Source organism: Stegodyphus dumicola, chromosome 1, assembly GCF_044657685.1.
Source record: "Stegodyphus dumicola isolate Sdum_Otavi_A_Nest chromosome 1, ASM4465768v1".
NCBI lineage: Eukaryota > Metazoa > Arthropoda > Arachnida > Araneae > Eresidae > Stegodyphus > Stegodyphus dumicola.
The window spans coordinates 107,422,554-107,441,499 of NC_140768.1; the positions used below are offsets into that span (position 1 = coordinate 107,422,554).

The window sequence follows — 18,946 nt, forward strand, 5'->3', positions numbered from 1 at the left end:
AAAAGACCCGGATAAGGTTGCTCGAGAGCCCCAACGACCAGTGACGATTGGTATTTGGTACATTCTGAAAAGCACCACAGAACGTCTACAGCCACACAACTGTCTTGTGACCTTGCTATTGTCACAGGAACATCAGTTTCAAGGAAGACAATTGCCAGAAGACTCCATGAGACAGGACTGTATGCCAGAAAGGATGCTTTTTGCATCTTACTTGCTCCCTTTCACAAAAGAGAGAGTTTATAATGGTGCATACAACACTAACACTGGACACAGCTTCAGTGGGCTAATGTTCTCTTCATGAAGGAGTCCATATTAAGCTTACTACCTGATTCTCAGTGATTAGTGATTATTAATATGGAGGGAACCTGAGACCCAATATTTCCCAGCAACATCAGGGAAAGGGACCACTGTGATGGTGGCGGAGTGATGGTCTGGGCAGGGATCACTGAAAGATACCAGCACACCACTCCATACGTTTGACACTGGTTTCGTTAATGCCCAGAGGTAAAGGCATGAGATCCTAGAGCCCTATGTGAGACTTTTCAGGGGAGCTGTTGGCCCTGAGTTCATTTTATGGACAACAATGCAACGACCACATAGGGCTCACTTGGCTGATGCCTATCTGGAAAGTGAGGATATTCACTGAAAGGATTGGCTAGCCAAATCTCCTGACCTTAATCCTATTGAACATGCTTGGGATGCTTCTGAGAGGACTACTGAAATATGACACCCCCCACCCAGAACCATTCAGGGGATAAAAACTGCTCTGGTGGAAGAGTGGGCGCGACTTCCACAGGCACTTCTGAATTATCTTGTTAACAGTATAGCTATCTTATGTATAGCTTAAGTATCTTAAGTATAGCTACTCTTTGTGCATACTGTTTGTGAGAGGTGACCATATGTCATACTAGCCACATTTCACTGCCATCTTTAAACCTTGAGTTTTGATAACATTGGATTCTTGGCTATAACACATGCTAATGAATTCCATTTTCATTGATGTTTTGTATACATTTTGGTCATACAGTAAGCTATATCCACATCTAATTTATTTCTATCCAGTATTTCTTGAGATATTAGGGAAAAAATGCTCTATCTCTTAATTCTGTCCACCAGTGTATATGTGTGTTTAAAAATATGTCTAAGCGATTAAGGCAGTGCATTAAAGCATTACTCCAAGTATAAAGGAACAGGGACATACTGAAAATATAATCAAGCAAATGCCACATTTCATGGTGTTTCTGGGAAATTTTTGCTTGTTTTGGTGTTTTCGGGATTTCTGAGCCAAACCCTTGATTGGGTGCAGATTTACAAAGCACATGATGGCTTTCCATCTAAATGGACAATGGCCTTTATAGAGGACTTTTAAGAGAAACTAGGTTCATTTTACACATGGGGTAAAGCATGCAAATTCTTATGCTGCCAATCTGTTAGCTCAGATTAATTGTAATCCCATTTAGAATATTATGCAGCCAATGCATATCTGAAAAGGTAACTGAGAACCACTGAATCAATTTCCAGTTTCTTTCTTCTTCTAGCAACTTTTATTGTTATATCTCTTAATATTTCTTACTGATATACAAGTGCATTTCATGATCTTTTCACATATTCTATTACAAAATAAACTGCCTCTTTCTAGAAAGAATACTATATAAGGCTTTGGCACATTTAGCAGAATTTACGTGCCATCAGTGTGTAGGAAATGAAATTTTTTTGAAATCATATTAACAGCAATTGTAAAAATTACAGGCAACAAATAAGTGTGAGTGAGAAATTTTATGCAAGAAAAAAATCATCTATTATAACACAACACCAAAATTAGATACATGATTAATGTTAATAAATCAAACTGTTAAAAAACATATTTACTAGATATATTTGACCAATCTATTTCATTTACATAGTAACCAAAAAAAAGGGGGGGGTGTTCTTTAGAATTGATGGCATCTCAGAATTAAAAAATGTCAAAATAATGGGCCAAAAAAATACTGATATATATTAACAATAGAAAAGAAGTTGCTTGTTGGAACAACCAGTCCTGAAGACTATTTAGCAAAAACAACTTCATTTCGAATCATTCACATTACTTTTTAAAACTAAGCTGTAATTATTATTATTATGGTTTTAATCCTCCTGAAAAAAAAATCACAAAAGCATAGCAAAATGTAATAGAAAAATTTTTATTCGTGAATATGCTACCACCAATTATCAAAATTTATAACTGTAAAAAGGAATGAAATTTACAAGTTGCAATTTTAAAAAGAAATTTTTCTATTTTAGAAAAAGCTGATTGCTATCTATCGCATATTCCCCCCTTCCTTTCCAACTAATTTTAGAAAGAGAAAATTATACAGGTTGATAACATTTCTAAGATGCAGCTTTAATAACAAACATAAAACATTAAAATACATGCATAAATACACTAATATTATAATATTATGTACTTCAAGAAGACATCAATTTGATAATATTCTGTTAACTTACACAAAATATTTTCCTGTTTGTGCATACATTTTACATTGCTGAAAAAACTGGGGAAAATTACGTGAGGGGGGGGGAGAATATACAATTAAATACAGTGTATGTGTATATATACAGTTTGGCTGAAAAGTTTTAAGACTGAGCTCATAAAAAAATGTGCAATAAATATTTTTTTTTACCAATTATTCTACATATAACCCTTGTAAGTTTAACACAATCTTGTTACCATTGAATCTATGCCCTTTCAACTTTAATTTCAGTTTTGAAAACAAAAAGTAATCTGGTGGAGATAAGTCCAGCAAATGGGGGCAGACTTTAGCACAGTAACAATTCCCCCACCCCTTGCGCCAAAAACGCACAAATAACAGCTGCATTAAGGGATAGCATGACATAGTGCAGGAAGAACCAGTTTTTGTTTCTATGAAAGTTCAGATGCACACTTGCAATGGCTTTCAATAGCTGATCCAATAACCCAGGTAAAACACCCCATTCATTGTTTTTTTGTTTTTCCTTCAGGAATGAAATCCTGGTAAATCAATACTCACTAACCCACTACCACTGTCTTCACACTGGATTTTTGGAAATGCATTATTTTTGGACAGTTTTGGCCAACGCTAACACACTCTGTGTTCTGTCTATTTGTTTCTGGATCATAGAGAAAGCACCATGATTTATCTCCTGTGATTTTTTTTTTTTTTTTTTTTTTTTAAAGTTGTAATTGCTATTGACACGCTGCCACATGATCATCCTTTTGTTCTGCTGTTGATGAATGCGGAACAAAACATGCATACAATTTACCTTTTCTTTAAATTCTCACCAATTACTGTATTGGCAGTTTCTTTACCAAGGTTTATATGTTCCACAAACATTCTTAATTGTTAACTGATTATCTTGATTTAATGCAGCATGGACAACTTTGAAATTTGGGTCAGTTCAGCTTGTGTGAGGATGTCCCAATCTTTCATCATCTCTAGAATCTCGAAATCTACCAAACCACAAAAACTTGTTAGAATGCAACAAACACTCTTCACCATAAGCGTTCTGCAACATTTGAAAAGTTTCACTAGCAGTTTTAGCACTTTAAAAACAAAACTTTTTTGCACATCTCTGTTCCAAATATGTTTTTTTTTGGAAATAAGTAGTCCTATTCAGACAATTACTATTCAATCAGTCTTAAAACTTTTTAGGTAGACGTTGAATATATATATATAATGTGATTCAAAATGAAATCTACGTAATGTAATCATGCCTTGGTATAAAATGTATTTGCTGTGCAAATATGGTGTCTTTTTTTTTTTTTTTTTTTTTTTCCTCCTTTGGTCGCTGCTCTCTCGCCTCTATTTATTATTCGCCTCTCTTTGGTCTCATCTGTCTTGCTGTAGCAACATGTTGCTGCCTTAAAAAAATATACTTTTCAAGTTTATCTGATGTAAAATGTTCTTTAAGAATTAAGAACAAGGTGCTGTAGTGCTGACCTGACTTGCGTTGGATCAAATAAACATGTATACCAAGCATAAATAATAAGGAAACAAACTGAATTCGACCATGTCTGCAAGTTTCTGATTTGTGCATCCATCTACCATGGCAAGTTATTACAACAAACTTAATATAAACTATATATTAGGCAATAGCTTGAAGAATTTACTTAACATACGATGGAGGTAGGAAGTAAGATGGAGTAGCCCTAAAAACAAGTTTCTCCCGTACCCTGCTCTGAAGCACCGGCGATCCCTACGTGGTGACCAAAACATTGGGTCATTTACCATTGAGTTCAACGGAATTTGATGCTTTTGGATGTAAATATTTTGTAATTACGTCGTAAATATATGTATAAATGTATATATTTCCTTTTTCTACAACACTTCAGAGTCCTAAGTATATGAAAACAACATATTTTTAAACAACATTTCATTCTGAACGGAATTAAATGCTATACTTTTCACAGGACAGTTTTCTCAGAATGTTCTAATTTGAATGAAATATTTTCACAAGTTTTCGTTAATTACATCAGAAAAAAAAATTAAGGTAATGCGATTTTATTCCGTTAAGGTACAAAAATTAAGATCAAAGTTTATTACTAATATTAAAATTATGCATTATTTCTTTTCTATTTATAGAACTTCTTTCTAAAACCGAAAAATGCACGTCAATTTATAATTAATGCTCTATTTGGTTCATTTTAGATTAGAGAATTATTAGGAATTAGGGCAATACTTTAAATAGTACTTGACTTTCTCTGAACATTTTTGAAAGGGAATAAAATAAGTTTTTTTTTAAGTATTATTTAAAACTTGTAACTGAGCTATTATAAAATGTAAGAGGAATAATTCTTTTAATTATACTTATCAGATTTTTTTTTATCCTTCATTTCAACAATACATATTCCAAAACTCTTTATTACGTTCTTAAGTGCGCATCTCAGAGCATTTGCTTTACAATACCTTTTAACAGATTGCTTTCAAATACGAACAATTCTTGCTTTATAACGTATTTGTCAACAGGATTTCAATTTATGTTTACAATTCAATATTAAGGTTATTATATATTTAGATAACATTTATAATCATTATAAATTAGATACATTTAATAATTAGATTTCTTCACAGTACTTTCACAGTTGTTTATAAGTGAATAAATTCTTCATTTCAAATACATTTATAAATAATTTAATGACCTGCGTACGTTAAGAAGCCAGCATAAAACTCGAATTTCCGAAAAAAAAAAAAGACTTGTGTGGGAAACATTTAACAATCTGGAATCAATAAGAGGACCATTCATGATCGGACCTCCTTTGGCAGGATATACAAATATTTTCACCTCCGTCAATTACCCTATTTTCAAATTCTTAATAAGCTGTCTTGATGATGTAGCACGTTCACATGGTCACATCATCTTGACCGCACATGGTACTTCCGCCAAATTCGCAAATGTATCTCTCTTCTGTTCCACACATTTGTGTAAAACTGTACATAATTTTACACAAATGTGTGGTTCCAAAGCTAGGGAAAGCTAACTTATTGGCATATCTGTGTGTATATTTATTAATTTTGACGAGGACTGCAGCATTTGATGGTAATTTTATTTTTAATTAACCCAAATAAGTAAAACGTGTAAGCCCAAAGTGATTATTTTTCAGATATATAAAATTAAAATGATGAGTTTAAAATGAGCAGCAGTAAAGCCTCTCCTCTAAAAAATTTTAACAGGTACATGTTACAATAATATATGGATGTGAAAAAAAATTGTTTTATTTAAAACATTTTGGCGTTTGGTAAATAAAATAAAAGTAGCGAATACTCTATCAAGGGTATCGAAACACGTATACAATTTTAAATGTACCGTAAGGTATTTTTCATTCTTTAAGCATAACATTTTTCTTAAAATGTATATTTTTGTAATGCAACAGATTAGAATTTTATAAAACAAATTCATAATCAAAATCGCTGTTGTTAGTTATCAAAAAATAACCAAGATGTGATTTTTGCGTAAATGTCACTAAACTATACAAATTGCTATTATCCATCACACTATGAATGTTTCTTTCATGCGAAAGTGTCCCTTTTTCGATTTGTATGGAACTGTCGTGTGTTGAAATACTATCAGAACCCTGTCAAGCCAGCTTCTGAATCTAAACAAAGAACACCTCATCTGGTGACCCAAGCTTCAAAGCAGTGCTTCACTTCTAGTGTCGGTTGGCCCCTCTTTCCTTTCCTACCTCCATGATACATACATATATTACCAAATTAACAAAATTAAAGTAAAATAACAGAGTCTAATTGATTAAACATGTAACCAAATTTGCAAACCCACAGAGTTTTGCAAATTTGTACCTGATGCTGAAATACAACAGCAATTTTTTCAGCTAACTAAAAGTGAAAGAAATTATCAAGTTTCCTTTTGTGCTGCTCTATATAGCTAGGAATTAATCCACTCGGTATATAAAAAGCTAGTATATAATAATATTCTTTGCTTGTATTAAAAGAAGAACAAGAAGAGAGAATTTAAAAATTTTATGTCTATATCTTAAAACAGACAAATAATACTTGGTCTTGTATTCTAGAAAAGGAAGTAAATACATTTTGCATTTACATTTGAGGAGAAGCAAATAATATAATGTATTTGCATTCTAAGACGAGAAAATCTCATGGATTCACTTTTCAGAGCATGATAAAACCATATGCACATTTTTTTCTATCTTCTTTGCAAAATCTTCCTTCTGCAAAACCTTTTTGCAATTCAGAATTTAATTACTTTTGCATTTGAATTTCCTGAAGTTTAATTTACAGAAATGCTTATTTATACACTACACACACATAAGCAATCTAAATTTTCCTCTCAACTTTTAAATACAAATATATCATATGTAAAAATGGAAAGAATATGCTATCTGATTATAATACAATGCATTATAAAATTAAGTGAAGTTTTATAATGCTTACAAGCACCTAAACAAGCAAACTTTAAAGTCGATTACTAACACAACTAAATACACCATTTTAAAAACATAGCATTAATGTTTAAAATGTGCTAAATAACTACATTTTTAGCACCACTTTTAATGTGAAAATGTTAATTTTTATCTTGAAAAATAACATATTTTTTGCATTTAAAGAAAAAAAAAAAGATATAAAAAGGTTCTTCATGATGTTCAATAAAAATTTCACTAACTTCCACTAAATAACTAAAGACAATTGTAATGCTTTATATAATTAAACAAGTATAGATAATAGATGTTCAAGTGAAAAGATTCCAGGTAGAATTCTTGATAAAGTCCTCAAAATATTATAATGCAACATATTTACAAATCAACAATTTGGCTTTTTCCCACCCTTCACAATAGGAATTAATCACTTAAAAGGATACAGATATGAATTCTGTACTTGGAATGCCCACTGGTTCAGAATATTCTACTTGTTACACAACAGCACAGGAAATTCGGACAATCATCTCATGAGTTTTTGTTTTGTTTTGTTTTGTTTAAAGGAAACAAATTAGGAAGTGAATTTTTATGAAAAAAAGCACTTAAAAAATGTATACCTTTCGGTAGGGATTACCACTTTGACAACTGCATTGGATAAAAGCTGCAGAAGATGTCGACACCGAATAAAGGTAAGAACAGATATCGATTATTATTGAGTAAAACATTTTCATTCACATATAATGATTTAACTACAAAATCAAAAATTAATAATGGAATAGCAAATGTAAGGTATAATTAAAAAATGCTTTGTTAAAGTAAAATTTACAATGTAAAGGGATATTTTTTTTTTAACATTAGGATTTTATAAAAAATAAAAATAAAATAATACACAATTAATTCTTATGAACAAAGGGGCAAATCAACAAAAGAAAAGGGAAAAAAAACTATTATGTGATACATTTTGTGCTTAATTTTCATAACATATTTTTTTAATCATTAAAATATCTAAAACAGATATATAATTGTTTTTATAGAACTCGGTATTTAAAAGTAATAAAAATAATTCAGAATTATATTTTTTGTACAGTTAAATAATTTCTTGGCACAAGAAAAACTACAGAAACAAATTTATTAGTCCCAGGAATTACAATTTGTTTTAGTATTTAATAACAAATCTCTGAACACTTTACACTGTTTTGTACAAGAATTATCTTATAAAAATATAATGTTAATATATATGCAGTTCTACAAATAATACATTTAATGAAAATTTAAATTAAAATAATTAGCAAGAAACACTCAGGTGTCTTAATAAAAACAATGCATGCTAAATATTCTTGGAAAACTATTTAATTCCATTTAATTTTTTTATTTACTTAAAATCAAATTTTAACTATCAAAATTACCAGGGAAAAGATAGTTTTACACATTTCAAATAAATAAAATAATAATAAATGAAATTTTTATTTTAATAAAATGTAACTATTTTCAGAAAAAGTTTTACAGATTCTCTGGAATTAAAAAAAATATATCCTTTTAAGTATGCAACAGTTTTAAATGTCAGAATAGAATGAATTTATTGAAAATATGAGTGTGTGATATATTAAGCTATATTATCTCTTGATGTTAGGTTATTTGAACATGCCAAAGCACACAAGGGTTAGCTGCCTAAGGCGAGCGAAGCCTTCATGGAGGTCTCTCTAAGGAAGACTCGCTTGTATTCGCGTTACACATGAGGAATACCATGGAAGCCAACTATACAGCCAGCCTGTTCATCTGGGATCAAAATGCCAATATTCAGCAGCCTTAAACACTAACAGGTCCAAATTTCTTGAGACTCTAAACCACGGAAAGAATTTATTGTCACAAAAGTTTATTCAGTATAAAATTTGAAATATTTTTATTCTCGTTCACAATTTGTATACTACTATTCTCTTATCATGATTTGTCTTCTCATTTAAGCAATCAATATAACTATGTGATACATATTAACTTTTTATTACTATTCAGTGGTTATTTTTCATTAAAAATAAATTATCAGAGCCAACTAAATTGTTTTGAAAAGCTAATATGTTTATTATTTGGCTCAAATAAATATGTGCATGCAAACATTATCTTAACAGTTACAAATCCTTCTAAGTTAGCTCAATGAATTATGATGAAGAACATGAGGAGTAACAGATAATTTTAGGTCTTTCATACAAATTAATGCTTCTATCTGTTTACATATACAACTCACAATTGTCTGTTTTCAGCATTCAGAGCTTGAAGACACAAACAAAACCTTTACCTGTGATTCTTTATGTACCTTAACCATAGGAATAATCAAATCATTTCCATTATACAGGAAATGACATGCACCAGTTTTTAACAGAAAGATACATGTATACGTGCCTATGTTGATTACTGACAACCTTAAAATAAATGTGTTATTCATATCTCTTATAACAGTGTGCTTGCTTTCAATGCAAAGCAATTATTGCCATTAAAATGATTTTAAAGTGTGTCATTCTATTTTGTTCTTCATTTAAACAGATAATTAACTTTTTTTTAATCCTTAGAAACATTTTAATGCAATCAAAATGAGACAATGATGAAATTATACTTTCTCACTAGGAATATTAAGTTGGCATACATCTTTTTTTAGAGAATGGCATGGGTTGTTCTACACTGAAAAAGATTTGAATAATGTATGTAACAATTTAGGATAAATGGATAATACAAAGTTGATTATTTTTTTTATTAATTTGGTGCATATATGGACATGTTTGTAAGATTCTAACTATTGCAATCCTTCATAATATTGTATTGGTTTATATGTTATAAGGATAAATATAAATATGTTGATTTTATCATGATTTTCGTAGCTTTTATGATGAAATCCATTTTCAATAAACGTAATAATCAATGAATAATATGCAAAAACTAAATAATCCAAATTGAAAGCTTAACAGAACAAGCACTGTCAGAAAACTATATAAACATACACTAAGGAAAGAAATTAAAATTTTGCATTGAGGAAATTTTCTTAATGGCAGAAATTCATTCACTGCCACAGAAATGCAGTAACTTAAATATGAATATGCACTGTATCCAATTAAACTCTATTTCATGCAGTACATATATGGATATCTAATCAGCGAGCAAACTGAATTTAATTGACATCTGTGATGTGTTAAGCATCAGTTGACTATACAACCTACATAGTTGAATAACATTCAGTTAACATTCTTAGGTCTGTGTATGTAGTGAGATCAAGTATAACAGAGAAACCAAAGAACAATGTCATTAAAAATAATAGTAGCAGCAAGGAAGATTACTATAAAAAAAAATCGAAATACCTGTCAGAATCAAAATTTCTAGTATTATATTTTGTGAAGCAAGTATCCATATCAAGTTCTGATTAAATTTCAACATTATTCACATACAGTGATGATCCACATTAAAGACCAAATTCAGTAATAAAAAATATACATCACAAATATAGGAAAGTGACCAATCAGAAAATTACAATTGGAAGACTTGAAATTCAAGAATATGCTCAGGATTTAACACTCTCCATAGCCTCCCTATTCTTGCTCTATTGATTATTTCTAGATTTAACTTCAGTTTGTAAATGCAACTAAGGCATAATTTATTAGTTATGATTTGATTACTCCTTTTGTAAACTTTTAATGTCTTATATATAAATACACATATATACATGCCTAAACCATACATATGCATAGTATCAAGCCTAATTTATTCTGAACACTTTATCGTTGTAACTCTATTTGCTGCTACATTCATTATCAACATGCACATTTATGACTGCTAATATGAGTAGTAAATTTTCTATACAACTCAGTATTACTCAACTAGAATCTCAAAAGATTCCAATACAATCAATCATCTAATTACAGAAAATACTATAATGCCAAGCTAAAATATTCTCAAACAGAAGAGGGGAATACAAAAATTTACAAATAAACATTCAGCAAAGTAAAAGAAGCATGAACAACAAAAGTTCAGTTGACACATATTTAGTATGAAGAATGGATATTTTAAAGTATAAGGCACAGAAAATTAAAAGGCAGCATATTTCACTCCTGAATGTTAGTTTTTAAAAAATCTGATAAAGATATTAAGTTTGAAGTTAATTTTCTATGTTTTCTTATGAAACAATCAGAGTTATGTCATTATACTTTCAAAATACTATGTTCACATAAACAGAATAACGACATATAGTCTACATGATTCAAATAAAACTCAAAATGCTAATACGTTTACACTAAGCTAAATATACCTAACACTACTGCTTGTAATTTTGGAATGATTTATGAATGCAACTAGAAGGTATTTTTGCATCAAATACAGAAGTTCAACAAACATGTAAATGATGCCTATTTTCACCTGCCATTTTTTGTTTTATATTTATACATATGGTGTGACTTAATTTTTCCAGTAAACTTAAATGAAGGTAGAAAGCATGAGCACATTTTTTTTGAATTATACCTTGGAATAACAAAAAAATGAAATAAAAATAAAAGAAAATAGTTTTAGAGTTACATGTAATAAGGAATGATTGCATTAAACCAACAAAGAAATGAAATACAAATATGAATATTTCATAGATGATAACAAACATGAGTAGAGGCCAAAAGCTTTACTCATAACATAAAATGAGGAAGCATCTTTTTACAAGAACAATGAGTCAGCAAATAAGACAATAGATTAAGTCTTACTGTGATAGACTCTAACAAGAAAAAAAATAATATCAAACCACTGATTTCCCTGAATTTCACATAATTATAGAAAAGTTTTAAAATACAAGTGCATAAATTTAGTTTACATCTCTTTAAAATTAAAAAATCTTTTTCAAATTTGCATTTCTTATTTGTTGTAATAATAAAAATAATGCTATGAATGGGGGGGTGGCATAGTACAGGGTGTGTTTTTTTTTTATTATTATTATTTTATTTTATTTTATTTTATTGACGGCACTCAGAGACCTCTGTAGCTTGAACTATCAGCTGCAAAGCCCCAAAGTTTTGTACAGGGACTATTGATGATATGGGGAAAAGGAATCTGCGGAAAAAAAAAATTAGTTCCGAAAGTTGCCGATACGGAGAAATATGGTGCTTTTGATCTAAATTTTAAGTTTAACTGCATGATAAAATTTCTGTCCACTTTAAAAAGTTACAGTAAACAGATAAATGAATAACAATGAATTAATTTTTCCACAAATGTGTTTTATTCTAAAAAATAACTTCTATAAATGGTTTTAAAAAAAAGAGAGAAAGAGAACATTCTATTCGACTTTCTGTTTTCTTTGTTCTTTCGTTTTTAATCAGTAGAATCGCTTTTCCCGGGGAAGGCAACAGCTATTTGCAATATGACCTCCATTTTCTTGGACTAAGCATTGCATTCTGTTTACCGTACTCTCTATAGCTGAATGGAAAAATTCCAGGACGTATGTTCATAACAGCTCGTGTTATGTTTTCCTTTAAAACTGATAAGTTAGAAACTCCCCCAAAGATAAACCTCCGATTTTAAATAACCCCACAGGAAAAAGTCACACGGGGTTAGATGCAGGGAGGGAGGTGGCCATGCAACACGAAAAGAACGACTAAGGACTCTTTCCTTAGTAAAGTCATGGTGCAGCAGTTTCTGTATGGATGTACCAATATGTGGTGGTGTTCCATCCTGCATAAAAACAATTTTATCTAAGCATTGCCTTTGCTTAAGTTGTGGGATAACAAAATTATTTAGCATATAATGATAACTTTGGCATTTACGGAACAGGTCTGCGGTCCTGCTTGGGTAATAGTCTCAAAAAAGTATGGTCCGATGATAAAATCCACAGTAAAACCATATCAAACAGTTACTTTAGGGGAATGGAGTAGGATTTCTTGAACTGCATGGGGCTGTTCAGATGTCCAAATTCTGGAATTCTGAGTGTTGACAGTCCAATTCAAACAAAAATGAACCTCATCACTCCAGAAAATATTCCAAGGCCAAGCCTCATCGATCTCCATCCTGGCAAGAAATGTCACAGCAAACGTTAATCGAAGATCATAATCTGCAAGTTTTAATTCATGTAAATGACTAATTTTATACAGATAAAAGTGAAGAATTTTTCTTAAAACTTTCCATACTGTTGAAGCACTAACATCCAGTTGTCGGGCTACTGCATGTGTACTGCTATTACCAGCAGTGCTCGTCTGATTTCTTTCAACAATTGCAGTCGCAACATCTGTGATCGTATCCTCCGATACCAGTTTCCATCCTCTACTAGGCCGAGCTGCAAGCTGCTTTTTCAAATTTTTTAATCACTACTTTCAGTGCATTAATTGATAGAGGTCCTTTACATAAATTGGTTTGACTTCTAAATTTGCAAAGAGCAGCCGCTGTGTTGGATTGATTTAGATAAAACAGCTTCACGAGTAACGCACGCTGTGCTAAAGTGAGACACATTTTACAAAGAAACTAATACTTTAATTGAATTATAAAAATAAGCGGGGCATTGAAATGCTTTTCAATGCCCTGCTTCTTTTTTATAATTCAAAATAATCAATCGAAGATCATATCGAAGATCATAATCTGCAAGTTTTAATTCATGTAAATGACTAATTTTATATGGATAAAAGTGAAGAATTTTTCTTAAAACTTTCCATACTGTTGAAGCACTAACATCCAGTTGTCGGGCTACTGCATGTGTACTGCTATTACCAGCAGTGCTCGTCTGATTTCTTTCAACAATTGCAGTCGCAACATCTGTGATCGTATCCTCCGATACCAGTTTCCATCCTCTACTAGGCCGAGCTGCAAGCTGCTTTTTCAAATTTTTTAATCACTACTTTCAGTGCATTAACTGATAGAGGTCCTTTACATAAATTGGTTTGACTTCTAAATTTGCAAAGAGCAGCCGCTGTGTTGGATTGATTTAGATAAAACAGCTTCACGAGTAACGCACGCTGTGCTAAAGTGAGACACATTTTACAAAGAAACTGATACTTTAATTGAATTATAAAAAGAAGCGGGGCATTGAAATGCTTTTCAATGCCCCGCTTCTTTTTTATAATTCAAAATACTGGCGCTGGTGTCAACTACATAATCAGGATTTTGCAATTTTTTTTTCCATATTTTATGCAAAATTTAAGCTGTCTTAAAGTGTAAAGTGTCACATTTTCCCCTATCGACAACTTTTGGAACTATTTCTTTTTCACAGATTCCTTTTTCCAATGTTGTCAATAGTCCTTGTACAAAATTTCTTGGCTTTGCGGCTGATAGTTCAAGCTACAAAGGTCTCTGAGTACTGTCAGTAAAAAAAAAAAAAAAAAAAAAAAAATCACCCTGCACTTCTTTACACAAAGATTTCAATGCTTCACTGCCTGCATTTTCAATTCTATGGTGCCTTCTATTCCAGGCTGGTGATTTAATACCCTCAGTTCCTGTAGCAGTTAACTCACACTACTAGTATAAGGCACACATCATCACAGACCAAAGACAATGTTCAAATCGGAACTTTCTTTCCCTTTTTCGGGGAGGGGGGGGGAGATGATAAAGTGGACGTAACACTGTTATTATTGTTGACTGAATTCCCGAGTAGAACAAGAATTCCGAAAGAGTTCAAAAACCAACAACTGTTTTCAAGAAAAAGCAGACTATTACTTAAAAATTTGACAGTAAATTTTTCACTTTTTCTTGCAGTACAGTACTTAATGCTTTTCACAAAAATTTATTACAATTACCATGTTTGTTTACAATAAAAATAAATTTAAACATAAAATAATTTGATATTGTGCAAATTAAATAAATGATGAGCTATCATAGTTTGATTTTTAATTAAAAAATTTCAAACATAATTCATTAATATACTAATTCCTATCATTTGGTAATTATCATGCATATTTCAACTTATGCCCAAAAAAAGAAGCATTCAATTTTCATATTTTATTTCAATTACAGTAATAGAGAAAATTAATTTAATTTTCACATTATTTCTTCGTAGATAGGTTTTTTTAAGAATACATTTTCTTGCAAATTAAAATACAGAGCTGCATATTTTACAGTTTAAATTCTGTGCCTGAACATGAAAGCGTTTCAGAGACTTGTCTGAACACTGAACATTACCACCAGGAAAAGGTTTTAAATCATTTTTAAACTAATTCGATGAACTCAAGTGTAAGTTACTTAAAACTTTAGAATAGACTTTTCTGAGGAAGGAGAAGTGAGCTAGAGTTCTAGAATGCTTTTAAAAGTCTCATGAAACTGGGCAGAATTTGAATGGAATTGAGAAGGCTGTACAATCCTCTTGTTAGAAAGACAGCTAACAAAATAAACATTAGAGTTGGAAGAGATGACAGAAAAAACACCAATTAAAATATTAATCTTGACAATGCTTTCCTGAAGACAAACTTTTACATATTTAAAATTACTTATTCTGTAACAAATATAGTAAAAAATTTTTATCATGACAATTACTAATGTTTATGTATTATACAAAACTCTAAATTAGAAGACATCAAATTTTAATGAAAATAATTTTAAACATATTTATGTTATAATGTATGTATGACTCAATATCATTGTGTATCATTGTCTACAATGATTACACAATGATATTGAATTTACATTAGATCCATAAAAGTTCTTATGTGACCTCTATTTTTGTTATCACTAGAGGCAGACATTTACTTTGAGTTATGAAAATGTTTAAATAAGAAAAATATTCATGTCACAGCATGTTTAAATTAATAAAATTAATTCTGTAAAAGTTCTGGAATATATCACATGAAAATCGTCCTCCTTTGCGATAAAACGTATTTAAGATGCTTCCATGTCTTAGGAGTTCTGCATGGAACATATGGTGTCATATGTAAACAGTTTTATTTGCATGCTTCCTTTTATTAAACTTCTATATTCTAATCAAGAGTTTTGGCTTTTGTCATGATGGTTTACTTTTTAGACTTTGATTTTTAATTATTCTGAATGCCCATGGAGTTATAGGGAGACTTACAAATCAAGGCCTCTTCTACGGACTTCTGGAGACTGATTTACCAGTATTATTTGGCTATAAGTCATGTTTCCTGAAAATTAAGGGTGTCATACACAAATTGAAGAGTGAAATACTTAAATCTGCATATAATTAAAATGAAACACTGATTTACAAAAAAAAAAAAAAAAAAAGGTTTCTTATGTTTGATGTAACGAGCACTAGTACCCAGACTACTGTAAAACGTTTTAAATACCGTATTTTCCGGCATCTAAGACGCACCCCCTTCTTTTTAATACACATTTTTGAAGGATAAAACTTTATTACTGATCATTGTAATCGCGACAAGTTCTAATCATTTTCTCAGTTAGAGGTACCTCTCTGCAGCCCCGTTTCCATGTTCTTTAGCATTTGCAATCTCACGTAGCTTGAGCCATAACTTGTCAACAAATTTAAAAAAAAATTAACAGTAGATATTTCACACACTTAAACGTCGTTCACAAAAATTGGGAAGTTTAAACGAACCCAGTTGTGAACGTTAATGACACTGCATGCACATTCACTGAGCTGTATGTAATTCTAATATTCCCACACTCTGCAAGGAAACAAAACAAAACAAAAAATCGCATAACTCCGAATAGAGGAAGTTTTTAGAAATGAATGTAATCAAAAACTGAGTATGGGTATATAAAGATGCACCTCGTTTTCCAGACCTATTTTCAAAGAAAAAAAAGTGCGCTTTACGCCGGCAAATACAGTAATCCAGATTTCCTCAAAATCACAATTTCATTCACAGATTATTACAAAATACATGGTCTAGAAAACAGCAGCTGGCCTAGGAATTAGCACAAAGCCAGTTCATAACAACATTATTGCATAAACGTTTCTAGCTCAAGTATTTTTTGTGTGATTACTAAATATCATAATGCAACACATAATACAATCATAAAGTAACAAAACTACCTGAGAATATTATAACACAATTTTAATATTTGAAGACTTGAAAATTTATTTGCATGAATATACCCGACGCACCAAATTTAACAAAATTACAAGAATATTACATGCTAGTAAATTATGAAGGAATATTACTAAACAACATGAATTGGGGGGAAGAATCTACATCAAATTTTTCTAATTTAATTGAGTTTTAACAAAAGTTTCCTGCCACCAAAAATATCTTCTGTACAGAGAGTTTATATTGGCATGCTTAACCCTATTTTGTCAAACGATTTTTGGCATTTGAAAGAATAAGAATTGCTTTACAACATCACGCTGTGAAATTTGTAAAAAAATATTGTTATCATTAAGTACAAGGTGTTTGAAATGGAACTATCACATTACAAGTTTAGAATAATCATTTACTTCCAGTTTTGTTGTAAAAAGTCAGCTACAGAATGACACCAAGTCATGTGTATAGCTTTACTAATGTTGTATCATATGACTCTTAAGGTTTAGTACTAAAAGTTCAAAAACAAGGACTGTGACATTCAAGAAGTAGAGTGCTCTGGCCGGCCTACTGATGGTGATGAGGTCTGGCAGCGAGAGCTTGTGGAAGATCAGTATGCAACCACTCAAGAGTTTGCTAAGGAGTTGGACGTTGGTGCCATGTCCATTAGTCGTGGTATGCATTGCATAAACTTGACGTACAAGTTCAATCGCTGAATGCTGCATGGTCTAACTGAAGCTGATACAGACAGACATGTTAGGGCCTGCACTAGTCTGCTCAAATATCAAAGCAAGTACAAATTTTGGACCAGATCATCACCTGTGATGAAAAATGGATTTACTTGGCACAGGCTGAAAAGGAGTTTGGTCTGCACCCAGTGACCATGTCAGCAGCATCGCAAAACTCAGTTAGACTAACAAAAAGATCCCGCTCTGTATCAGGAAAAAGGTAAAGCCCTCGACAATATGATGTACAGTGAGATGCTAATCCGTGTTAATGTTGCTATTAAGGAAAAATGTTGAACCATGTTCCAACGCAAAAAGGTAATCTTCCATCGAGATAATATGTATATATAATTATACATAGCAAAAGACCAATTAAAGTTTGTAACCAATCCTTTAACATAAACTGTTAGACTAACTGTGACAACAAGGCTGCCCTCTGGTGAGTAGCCAGAGTACTTCAGTAAAAGCCAAGTGTCCCACTTGATGGGTTGTACCAGACACTTGCTCTGTAATTTTTCTTAAAGTTAAATGTAATGTCCGTGTGTAACTTAAACCTGTTAATAAATACTTGTTACACTATACAGAACTCTTCTATGACCCTATCTAAAATGACTACTTCACAAAATGGCACCCAACGTAAATGTTTAGCTTTAAGAATTTTCCTTGGCTTTTGCTCACTTTTCAGAAACAGCACTTGCCACACCCGCTGGATCTAACTCCTAAAACTTTAGGAAAAGAGATACCTCACCCATCAGGTCTGAATTTATTTTATGTGTGCCACTCCGATGGCCTATCAGCAACAAATATTTGTTGTTAACGATATGAGTTGTTTTGCATTTAAACACTAATGTTCTATAATGTGTTAAACCTTAATGCTGAAAACGTGAAAATACTTAAATATAAAAACGTAAAAATACTTTACTGTGTTCTTAAAGTATATATGTATATCTTTTATGAATATTGTATTATCTTGAAGTGATTAAGAAATTCTTTCATTTTGTTTACATATAATGAGTGCTTGAGAACTGCATAATCATAATATTCAGTTGTGTTTCGAAATGGTAAATGTGGTAAAACATAAAAAGTTATAATATATTCAAAGCGAGGCATTTTAAGGGTAAAATTCTGTATTAAAAATTGTTATTATAATATGCTGAATGTATTCAATCTTATAAACATAATTTCGATTTGAGTTTAACTTGGCGAACCAGTGGCTCAATGACATGTTTATTACCCTAATGCCTAAATAACGTTTTATTTATTGATATTTTTTCCCTTGCATTTCAGGTTACATTGCGGAAAATTTTTTATATTTGATGATTTAAAGCAGCATAAGATTCTTTCTGGCAAAATGTTATTTTTTTTTATACTGATTGATACATGTTTCAGATGTG

General features: G+C 31.2%; 1 protein-coding gene across 1 annotated transcript in view; it reads right to left on the reverse strand.

Annotated features, from left to right (window-relative positions):
- Positions 1-18,946, reverse strand: part of LOC118205188 (U2 snRNP-associated SURP motif-containing protein) — a 134,258-nt gene that overhangs the window by 62,084 nt on the left and 53,228 nt on the right. The window contains exon 11 of the mRNA XM_035377485.2: positions 7,519-7,562. Coding sequence (XP_035233376.1) covers positions 7,519-7,562 — 44 coding nt within the window. The remainder of the gene's footprint in view (positions 1-7,518; positions 7,563-18,946) is intronic.